This window comes from Micropterus dolomieu, linkage group LG18 (genome assembly GCF_021292245.1).
Source record: "Micropterus dolomieu isolate WLL.071019.BEF.003 ecotype Adirondacks linkage group LG18, ASM2129224v1, whole genome shotgun sequence".
Classification (NCBI taxonomy): Eukaryota; Metazoa; Chordata; class Actinopteri; order Centrarchiformes; family Centrarchidae; genus Micropterus; species Micropterus dolomieu.
The window spans coordinates 6,785,279-6,797,638 of NC_060167.1; the positions used below are offsets into that span (position 1 = coordinate 6,785,279).

Genomic DNA, 12,360 nt, shown 5'->3' on the forward strand with positions numbered 1-12,360 from the left:
GAGAGAGAGAGAGAGTCACTTAGAAATCCCTGGAGACAGAGGGAGAGAGGGGGGTGAGACAGAGAGAGGAACAGACAGGACCAGACGGACGTCCGTTTGCAGTTTAGTCGCCGGTCACTCAGCTGAAAACACGGAACCATTAAACCTGATTGCTAACGGATGGAACCGGACATTTAAACTAGGCTTAATAAACTGCATTTAGCTACGTTCAAACTACATTTACCCTGCTGTACCGACACTTCTACGGTACGCCAATAGATAGATAGATAGATAGATAGATAGAGGAGGAAGAGGAGGAGAAACCGGAGAAGAGAGGAGGAGGAGAGAACCGAGACAGAAGGAGGACGGACGGACCGGAGGGGAAGGAGAGGAGGCTGGAGAGAAAAGGGAAGATTGTTTTTTGGGGGGGAGAGTTTGGCGTGGTGGTTTTTTGGTCTCCTCTCCTTCTTCCGATCGCTCCAGCCCTTCCCCGCTTTCCTCGTCAGGAGTACTTATGTCTGGTTTCAGGAGGCTTTAAATGTTGAACTTGATGGGTGTTTTAAACGCCACAGCCACCAATGTCTCCTGTACTTGTAACTGCAAGCGCTACACCTCCCTCCAGAGCATGGAAATCAGTGAGTAACTTGCATTTCGTTACTTTTTTTTTTTTAATGTTTGCAATTCAATGCTTCTTCTTTAACTGTGTCTTCTATCGTGCCTGCGAAGCGGACGTTGCACACACGGTATTTTGGATAAAAGTCAACGACGCTATTTTTTGTTTCATCGGCTCGTTGTTCAGATTTAACGTAAATCGCACAAGTGCAGAAAGGAGAAACATTGCTTCCTTTGATAGTTTGTGGAGTGTTAACTGTCTGTATTTCTAACATAGGTCATGTTGTTTTCCAGTAACATGCTTTTTTACTTCACAAAATATGGTCACTCTGTCATTTTGAATATATTTAGGCTAATGCCTGTGTAAGTTGGCTAGAAGTTGGGCTGTTTAACGTTACAGACCCTGATTTTTCCTTAACAAGACAGTTTCGTCGGTTAACGTTAATTATGCGATTATGCAAAATCGCTAGATAAATTAAAATACTCACGTTTTCTCCTCCTGTGAACCTTTTACCCCAGTTATGACTAACGCTTGATTTTGAACTTGAACCAAATCCGCAAGCTTCCTATCTCTTTCCGCAAAGCCGGAAAGAGCCTATAATTTTCGGCTTTTTTGTGCCGTTGTATTTGCTGCGAAAGCTGCATTTGACAGATATTGTGATTTTTAGGTCGTTGGTGCTGTGTCTGCTTTTGATCTTTATCTTTCTCTATTTGAATGATCTGCCTTTTCGCTGGGTTTTTAAGCGACACAAATACGACTTAAAGTGTTTTCAAACGTAACAGGAAGTTTCCGTGGAGGACACTGAAAGCTTGATATCGAAGGAAAAGGTGGGTTTGCTCGGTGGAAAAGGGGAGAAGTTTTGTCGCCGCTTCGTCATTCGAGCAAAGCCAGACGTCTGTCTAGCCGTGTGCTTGCGTGCGCGCGTGTACGTGAGCGCGCGCGTGTTCGTGTGTGGTCGTATCCGGGAAATCCCTGTGTTTGCATGTGTGTGTGTTTATATATTCCCGTGAGTGGACTTTTATGTCTTGGTGTGTTGTTTGGTAAAGCAAGGCGCTAAACCTACCCCGGGTTAGGGGTTTTATTCCTACTGACTGACACCCGTGCGGCTGATGTAGGCTATACAGTCATAATAGGCTACTGAACGGTAATTTAGATGAAAGCTGTGTGTGTGTCCTGCTGAAGTCACTAGTAGGGCTGACTCAGACTGCTCCAGAGCCAAAGCAGGCTCGATTAAAAGGTTCAGAGGAAGACGAAGCATGCAGAAAAAGTTCAAGAAAAGCCAAAGACATTAAGTTTACAATCTTAGAAAAAAAGAAAATATTTGCTCTTGAGACAGAGAGAGAATGACTCAAAATTATTAATTGATTATCAGGGTTGTTGCAGATTAATTTCCCTCAGATTGACACATCAATAGTAGTAGGCTACATAATAATAATTGTTTGGTCAATAAAATCGTGAAAATCAAAAATTTTAAAGCCCAATGACACATTTTTAAATGTCTTGTCCGACTAACAGTCCAAAAGGATAAAAAAATCCTTTAGTTGTAATCTTTAGTTTACGATCAAGATAAAGTAAAGCAAATCCACCCAAACAATTAGCCTACAAATGGACTGTACGGTGCCTTTCTGGTCTAGCAATTGTATCAATGTAATAGAGTGAGTATTATTTGCAAGGGTAGTATTGTTAGTAGGAATAGTGGTAATAGTAACAGAAGTAATAGCAGTTGAACTAGTACCAGTACAGTGACAATGGTTTTGGTACTGTGCAGTTATAGCTACAGGAGTATTAGTCAGTTCCCTTGCAGTATCCATAAGTATTCGTTGTGATTACATTACCAAAAGTATGTGGACCCTCAAACATTACACTTATATGTGATGTTTGAACAGATCACTCCAATGCCATGAGCATTAATATGCTGCTTTTAACAGCTGCCACGCTTATTGTTTTTGGTGGTTGAAGTCAGGGCAGTGGAGGCCAGTCAAGCTCTTCCACACCAAACTGGGAAAAACACTTATATTTTGACCTGCGTGTGGAGACACTGCCATGTAAAAACAGGAAAGGGTCTTGAATTCCCTCCATTGGATGTAATGTACTGTACATATACACTTGTAGACACACACACACACACACACACAATTCCTCTGTCTGAGAGCAGACATGATGTTTAGTCTGGAAGACAGAGGGAGGGAAACAGATAAACAAAGGAGGAGAGAGAAACCTACCGAGACAGAAGGAAGGGAGTGAGAAGAATATGTCAAAACTTTAGGAAAAAGGAACAAGGTGTCAGCAAAAGAGAAAGGCAGAGAGAAGAAAAATTGAAATAAGCAAGAAGAGAGAGAGACTGGTGAGTATATTGTGTAAAAGTTGGTAGAAACTAAATTTGGAAACTAAAAGTGATGATGCATTGGCCTTTATTTAAAAAAAACAAGATTATGTTTAAGGCGTGTCAGCTGTACTGGACATTATGCAGTGGAGTGTGACAGGAAAGATGAAAGACACAGTGGAAGAAAGTATAACAGGATTATCCAAGTCATGCACTTGAGATGTGATGATCAAAGGACGATGTAGACGTGATAGAAAAAGCCGGGCTTCCCTACATTTTTACTTCAGCAGGTCAGTTCACTTAAATAAAAAACATTTTTAATTATATTTTTTCTCTGACATCTAGTAGAATCCATCAAACATTGGTTTTATTTGTTTAGGTTTCAGAAAAGTTATTTTGGATGATCTAAAGACCTCATTGGGGACTGCTTTCAGTGGAACTGCTTTCTATTGAATAAATCAGCCTGTCCACACCAGAAAAACATCCAACTATAGGTCGACTGTGTGCACGCACCTTATTACGACCCATATTTACATTTATTGTTATTCATTGTTGTGTCTGTAGGAAGTCACAGGTGAGGTAGTATAAAAAGCGAGGAAGTCCATGTTAGAAGGTGGATAGGGTGGATCGATGGGTCAAACTAACACAGGACTTTCAGCCTGGAGGCTGGGTAAAGTTTTGCGTTATGTAGGTGACTCATGTGACTTACGTTACTTATGTCACATGACTAACATAATGTAACATACTTATTTGAACCCAAACCACAAGCTTTTCCTAAACCTAACCAAGAAGTTTTGTTGCCTAAACTTCACCAAACAGCGACTGTTTCACAACGTTAACCACATGTTTGATCGTCATGTGACTCATGTCATGTGACTAACATGACATATTCTGTCATTTAGGATGTGTTGCAGCAAATAGTCCCTATGAAAACTGTTGATAGTGTGTTCTTTCGGCTTATCTAGAGTAAATGGGACACTGCTTCTGTAAAGAGATGTTGCAGTTTTTAAATGTAATTTTTCAATATTTTAGGTACCACTTGTGAAATTGCATTTAGGGTATTAGGTTGGTGGCAGTAATCTCAAAAAATGGCAATTAATCCAAAACTGTCTGCAATATTAAGTGATCTTTCAAAACAAACTGAAAACATCACCTGCAACTGTGCTCTCTATTTTATTAAATAGTCCTCTTTACACAGTTTCTGTATGCCGTCCTCTACAGAATGACATTAAAGTGAGATTAAAAATGTGATTTGTTCCACCAGAGGACCGATTGGTGTGTCCCGCTTAGGGTTGGGCCGATAGACGATGCCATCGTCCATCGGCGATGGCTGACAGATGGTTGAGCAGTCATCGTGATTGTAAAACCCCGCCCCCTGGCAAAAAAATAAAAAAAATATTATATTCACATAATACCGCCATGTGAAAGCAGGTTTTAATCACCACGAACATTATTATTATAAATTTTAAATATGCTTCGCACCTTCCTCGGAATTCTCCCCACACTCAGACACACATACACACAAGAAGCCTACACCTCAGTTAAACACACCGGCTTGCCCCGCCTCTCTCTGTCTCCCCCCTCGCTCGTCTACTCCACTTTCTCCATCAGCAGTACGTTTTATGAAGTCGCCTAAAAGACACAGAACTCTTCTTTTTTCCGTATTTTTCCACCCGCGATCCGTTATCACGGCAGCAGGTGAGCCGCTTGTGGGCTTGTTAATGACAAACAAAAACAACCAAAACCAACATCTGCACCCTGTGTGTTTACTGCTGCTTTACCTGGTCTGTGCTTGTAAAATTTCCACCACGACTTGTAACGTCATAGGCTACCAAGTTTTTAGCCAAGTAAAGTCTATGCGAGTGAACACATGCACATAAGACAACCGCTATGGTCCATCCCAATGTTTCAATGTAGACATCGTCCAATGGTAATTTTGTGGATATCGCCCAACCCTAGTCCCGTTTGGTTTATATTTTTCAAAATACCAATTACCCCTTCACAGGGTTTGAGGTTGCACCTGTAACAGCTGGATTTTAATAGTTTTAAGTCCCTGAATTCTTTGTAAAGGAGCTACAGAGACCCTGACTCACTTCAAACTATCTTTCATCTGTATCTCTGTCCCTCCCGCACATCTTTCCACATCTGGATCTGTGAAGTTGTAATTGTAGGGTTACATATACCTGTTACACCCTTGGACATATAAGAGAACACACACACACACACACACACACACAGGGACACACATATGCAAAAACACATCTGTTCTGAGTGGCAGACATTGCTAGTCAAAGCACATGACATCAGCATTACTCACAGGATAGCAGTGTGTGTGGTGAAGTCATTGCTGGTATCAGCTTGTAATAATCATTTCCTACTAGCAGCTTGGTTTCCCTGTAAATTTGTTACAACATGTCTGGCCGTCTTAACACCAACACCTCCACAGTCTGTCTGTATAGCCAATATAAATGTCACCCACAGCGTTTGTCTGAGTGTGTGTCTGTGTGTGTGTGTGAGTTCAGCTGGAGGGTAGTGGTACTTATTTTGGTTATTGAATTTGAGGAAAAGAGTCAGAGTGTTCCAGGAGATGACTGCAGCATTGGGTAAGGGAAGGAAAGGCTGTATTTGTCTTGTTGTCGACAAACATTCCTGCAACTGTTAGTTCAACAACAACCCGTCTACCTGTGAGGAAGATGCAGAACCCCTAACTTCAGTGTTGTAGGGTTCTTGTGCTGTTGTTCAATAAGATGTTGATAAAATGAGTGCCAGTACTCCACTTATTCATATGTTGGCCATATTTAAAAACAATATTGTTTATTTGAGAGTTTTTAGAACATTTCAACAGCTTTAATAATTCATCAGTTTAACAAATAAAACCGTTTTCTGATATTAGACCACTGTGTTTAACATGTGGTTAGGTTTAGGCACAGTTGTTAGTATATTATATTGCTTCACCTCTGATACAGTTGGACGACACAGCAGATATATATGAGCAGATATATATACACAACCAACATTTATAATTTTTGTAGGTTTTGTTCCTTCAATAAATCCTTGTGCAAGACAAATGGTCTACAAGTACTAACTCTTCAATAATCATAACCATTCATGCTTAACAGTGAGTTCTGAACTTTGCTGCAGCACGTCAACTTTTTTTAATGTCCCACCCCCATCCAGGCTGTGTGTGACTTTATGAAAAGTTGAACATGTCTGCACAGAAGGCACTCGATAGAGGTGCAATGAAATCATCTGGCCAGGATACCGTCTCTTCTCCCTACTCTGTTTCCGCCAACATAGAAAATAGCAGGAGAGGATGAGCATAAATTGCCCTCTGGGTAATGCAGATGACTAGCAGCTTGTGAGAGACTTCAAGGACTGAATATGATGTTACGGTTAAGGTTCGATAGTATTTTATCGAATCTGCATATCGAATACTGATATCTTTCAAACCTCTTATCGAATTCATTTGTGTTCAGCCTTCAACATTGAAAAAAAGCTACAACTTACATATTCAATTGAGATTGGAGTGTTTGTTAGCTGAGTGGGGAGAAACACAACACATAGATACAACCTGAATATATAATATGCTAATTATAGAGAACAGGGATAGACAAGAGACTTGTGAGCCTCGGAGCTGAGTGAATCCAGGTACTTTATAAACCCTAAACACATCCAGTGGAAACAGCGATACTGTAGTGAGAGATGTGATTTCATCTGAAATGGATGTTATTGTGATAAATAAATATTTTCTAGCGTAAGCAACATCACAGCTGAATGAGATCATTTTCAGCACAAATTTGGCATTTCCAGCTACTGCTAGTGAACTGCTCATGTCTTTATCTGTTTGGGTGTCTTACAAACTACTTTCTCTGAGACAACATCAGCCACTTCTAGTTTATATAAAATGTAAAGTGTACAAGAGCACCAGCACTCAACAATGTTTACTATATTTTTAGCTTGACAAAAGTCCCTCTTACATCTGAAATCCATCTGTGTGACTGCCATGTGTCATTCTGTCATTGTCATGTGTCACTTTGAACAAAATAATCACTCCCCACATCCTGCTCGAGCTGCAGCTCCCATGTGACACAGAGATGATGTTTACTAATCAGTGTAAAAAACAACAACAACAACAAAACCCACAGCATTTTTATCCAATTCTATTCCTGACAGCATATGTGTGGTACAAAACTACATCCTGAGGCAACATGCACGCCACTTTGTCTTTGATCACTCGAGCTGTAATAGTTACAGAAGAAACCTTTTACACCATTTAACTGAGATTACTCATAAATGTGCTGTCACAGGAGACTAAGGTTGTCACGAAAGCAGAATTTTAAATTTCCATACAATACTTGTATAAAATTATGATGCCTGCTATCTCTTTTGATACCACAGCAAACAAAAAAGTTGATCTTCTTCCCTGTAGATTCGTCTGTGCATCATTGGGTTAAAAGGCTGCACAGATAGATCTGTTTTTTTTCTTTATAGCTTTGGTACTTTCGATACTATCAAATGTATAATTAATGTATTGTACACATTTAAACATGTGGTGTCGAAAAAGTATGGAGGTAGTCACATGTTTGACAGTCTCAAGGGAGGCACAACAATAGAAAGAAACAGTCGACTTCATCGGTGTTTGAGAAGACACGTCAGTTCAAGCACTCACTTTAACTGAACTGTGTTGGACGTTTTGTTTGTTCATGCTGCTCTGTATTATATACATTATTGTCAGTTTATATTATATAGTGGTATAATGTTTGTGATCAAAACGTCCAATTTAAACCCTAGCCCTGTGATAGACTCCTAGCCCTTTTACTGGCGTTGTGTGGCTACAAGTTTTTATAGAGGTTCTCTGGGTGTATAAAACCTCTTGAATCCCACCAGGTGACCTGCTTTAGCTTAGCTGTTTAGATCGTGCATGCTAATATAAATGTTTAAACTTTTGCCAATATGGAAGTGCTACACATTGTTATATCGGTTAGATTCTCCACAATTCAATCTTATAGTTCATTTTATGGAAACAATGAGCACTCAAGTATTATTTTTTCAGATGTACCGGCATGGTAAATTAATTAAAGGCCTGTGCAATTTAGACACCTTTTGCATATATTGGCAGGGTGAGTTCTGTGATTTAAGCACATAAACATCCTTGCTATTAAAGAGAGTTTTACAGTATTCATATATAAATATATCAGTTACCCAAAACGAGATATGAGCAGCATCTAAGTGATGACTGTGGCCTACGGGAGAGATGTTTCAACAAAAAACCAAACACAAAAATGAAATAAGAGTTAAATTCGGTCGTATTTTCAGGCAGTGTCTTTCTTGTCTCTGTCTCTGTTTAGTCCTCATTGATTGCTTTTCTTTCTTCCCTTCTGTCTTTCTCTCATTCTGTCTCTTTTTTTTTGTCTCTCACTCAGTGAATCATGGAAATTAAATGATTGAGTCTGTTCTGGCTGGCCTCCTAGACTTATTATGTAAACCTCTCTGTCTGGCTGTCTCAGTACTCAGAGTGAGTGTACGTGTCCGCGTTTATCCATTCATTTCCTGTCTGCGTATCTGTGTGTGTACGTGATGTTGTGATAGTCAGTTGACAGAGGATTTGTAAAATTATATGTAATAATTTTGTTCTACATTCGCGTTTTCTTGCAGTAAAGAAAAAAGGTTGATATTATGTGTGTTTTACAGAAGCCTGTGTGGATCAAACTCCGCCTTTTGTGTTTTTTTCCCTCCTTTGATTTACAACTGGCATCGTCCCAGAACCAGAATTGCTTTAATCCTTGTGTACGATAAACAGACAGCAATTTGTCTTGGAAGAAATGATTTATCCACTCAAAGTCAACTCAGCTGCATCCTTTGTTTGCCTGTTCCATATAACGCTTGACACTGGGAGCTGCCCAGTACAACCACAGTCTCAGTGGAGCAGTTGCTCAAGAGCACATCAGTTGTAGCTTTTGATGCAGGAAAGAGCATTTAGTGTTGACTGTACCTCCCCAGTTGTTTGAGTCCTGCTGACAACCTGCTGCCCTTCTGTCGATGCTACCTTCATCCTCCTTTTCATCCTTCATTTCTGTCTTGCTTCCTTCTGTCTTCTCTTTCATTATAGAGTTTGAAGTTGGAAGGAGCTGTTTCAGGGTAAATAAAGTCCCATTCATTTTTATTATAGATAATGTTACTCTACTCATAGCTGAAGCACTTATGCGGCTTGAATGGGCCTGACAGTCTCCCGGTTGAATCATCAGTACAAATGATTAATAACTACAATATCTAATGAAAAGTCAAAAGCACAATCCTGTGTACATAAAAACGTAACCTGTGAAGTTAACTATGACTCCCAAGGTGAAAAGAAACTTCCAATCACAGAGCTTAAAATTTAAATGGCAAGTGGAAACTAAAGATTGATTTGATGACAAAACTGACAAAACAGAAAAGACCATTTGCAGCTTAAATCAGTTCACTTTTAAATTCTGGTTCAATTGTGGAGAATTCAGCAACAAAACTCAGTAGTGTTGTGTTCTCTCAACAAAACGTCCAACTGAATTTTCTGCCACTCTGATTCATGCCTCTTACTGGTTGCTTCTGCTTGGCACTGGCAACACAGGCTTATGGGTATTGTAATATTTAGAACCACCATGCCAAACCAATGGAAAACACCAGGTTTCTCTGAAACAATGAAGAAATACTTAAAACTGTTTTTCTATGTTAAGAAACACTGAATAAAAGAACCATTTTACAGAATTACTTTTTACTGTCTATAATTTTTTTCCACCTTTTAACCTGCTTCCTGACCTCCTTCCTTCTTTGCTCACATCCTTCTTCCTTCCTTCCTTCCTTTCTACTTCCTTCATGCCTTTCATTCAACCTCTCAGCACTTCATTGTTTCTTGGTCTAGACACAAATAGCGCACACACACAGAAACCAGAAAAAAAAGACATCATCATGGTCTCATCATGCATATATGTAGATGCAGGCAGCATGTGTGTCAAGGGGCCAAGGTCAACGCCACTTTGGGGGTTGTGTGTGTTGGTGTGTGTGCTTTCTGCATATAATCTGCATACAAGACGGTGTTCAGCTGAGGCCCTTGTAGTCTGTTGGACCCATATTCTCCCATTAATTAGTCTGAAGTCAGAGACTATATGTCTGTCTCGCAGTGTGAATAAATCTATACTGAGACTGTCTGAGGACCAAGACGCTGCGCTATAAATAAAGGCAATGACTGTCTGCCAGCTATATGCATAGCCTGTCATGGGACAATGTGGAAAAGATTGTCTCTTGTTTTTCATTAATTAGTCTGAGGCAGAAAAAAACTCTGTATGGCTGTCTGGTCTTCTAAATACTTCACTTGTTATCTGTTTAAGTAGTTCAGAACAACTATGTCTTGTCTTTCATTAATTAGTCTGACCCAAGGGAAGCTGGCGTAGGATTGTCTAGTTTCTAAATGTTCACATTAACATCTGATTACACAAAAAGGAAAAAAATGTCTGGAAAGGGTCTTTTGGCTTTTGTTAATTAGTCTTGTTTTATAGTATGATACTGAAAACAAATCCTCTTTCATACAATAGTCTGAACCAAAGTGAATTGAAGTGGTTAATCTCTAACAAATGAAGCAGTTTGTAAACGCTGCAGAATTAACGTTTAAGAGTACAATTTTTAGTAAATTTTGCTGTGGGTGACTCTCTTGAGCAGCTTGAAGGACCATCTGTTTTTCTTTCTCACCTAACTGATTTTAACATTGTGCAAGTAGAAGGTGTTTTTAGATGATATGGAAAGAAATGTAGGCATTTAATTAAACATATACCTGTTTTAATGTTATTGTGTTATGCCCAGAAATAAGAAACAATTCTACATCTCTAAACAGAGATCAGTGAACAGTGTTTCAGTCTGCACACGTATGTATAGCGTATAATTTCCATTACAAATTCAGATATTCAGATGTATGTATGCAAATGCTTGTTGTGTTGATGGGGGATTTTTTTGCATATGAAATCAACATTGCTCAGCATCTGCAGGGAGAGGGGGTGAAGTGAGGCAGTCTGGCGGGGGGGGGCAAAGGTCAAGGGTCAGGTCAGGAGAAGGCAGGGAGGGGGAGGGATGAAAGGTTCATTGTCACATAAGTGGGGCTGTATGTATTTGTATTTAAAAATATTTTTGCTGCAGTTTACTTCTAATTGCTTTTGCCATTTCCATTTTGTTGAGCTAATTATCTCATTGTTTGTGTAAATAACTTACAGCACCCCTTCAGGTTATCAAAACATGCACGTTTTAAACTTCATGATGTCACTGAATTTATTGATTGCAGAAATTACTTTGGTTTAATTTGTTTGTTTTATAGAGTGCAGATATATTAAGGATTGTGATGAGGCCTTTGATGATGTGTTACTGATTAATCTGTCGCTTCTAAGTCATCAAGTCACAATGCTGCCAGTAAATGTGTAATATAGCAACTGAAAGCTGAGTGACAGCTTGAGAGCTGATTGGCTGTATCAATGTGCTGATTAGGATGTTGTAGCTTATCAGTCAGAAAAGTCTCAGATGACAAAGTCAGAACAGTCTTGGTGCAGTTGAACAGGCTCCAATTATACATGTTGAGTTTACATTTTGATAGCTCTGGATATTGTTTGAAATTTCAGTGCCATTTTCTCTTTGATACCTTAGTTTAGGGAATATCAACCTTTTTTCTTTTCATTTAACAAAATATACCAATGAATCACTGGTAAATAAAGAACAAGAGAAGAAAATATTGTCAACACTGCTTCTGTGACACCTACAACTGGAGGCTGGTGTGTAAACAGATAATGAATGACAATACAGCAAAACACAGCTGCAACAATATAAAAACATGTCTTCATAGGAGAGTCTATAATATCCTTAGATCTGCTTGCAACTACATTATAGTGTGTAACCACACCTCATTATATAATTACATAACTACATTATGTAGCAGGGACTTAAGTAAAGTGTAACATATCGAAGTTCAGCACCTTTTCCTATATTTGAATGCTGTTTTTGTGCATGATTTCGTATTGTGACAGAAAATAAGATTTTCATCAAATGATGTGGAGTCACAAGAGTAATCCTGACATGTTCCTGACATCGTGATATACACATTGTTCTTTCAATACCCTATACATATACCTTACATCATAGCACGTCACTAACTATCTGTGACAGAGTCTTCTGTCAAAGTCCACTGTGAGACACTAAAGCTGAAACTAAACTGAGACACTGAAGCTGAAACGTCACTCAGTAGCTGAGTCCTGACTGCGAGACCAGGTCTAGACAATAGACACTACAGTCTGCACACCCCCTCCCACACGTGACATAGACGTTCATGAACATGGTCTTGAACCCCCCCCCCACACACACACACACAAACATCTAGGGAGGACTGTGTCTGCCTCACTTTGCCCTTTGCCCCATAGGAAACAGCTGGGACCACATC

At 39.5% G+C, this 12,360-nt stretch overlaps 1 protein-coding gene across 2 annotated transcripts in view; it reads left to right on the forward strand.

The window, feature by feature from the left end:
• The first annotated feature begins 431 nt into the window (after positions 1–431).
• Positions 432–12,360, forward strand: part of pmepa1 (prostate transmembrane protein, androgen induced 1) — a 45,497-nt gene continuing 33,568 nt past the window's right edge. For both annotated transcript variants that reach the window (XR_006821552.1, XM_046028698.1), the window contains exon 1: positions 432–614. Coding sequence is in view for 1 of the 2 variants with exons in the window: in XM_046028698.1 (XP_045884654.1) it covers positions 518–614 (97 nt within the window). In the remaining variant the exon portion in view is untranslated. The remainder of the gene's footprint in view (positions 615–12,360) is intronic.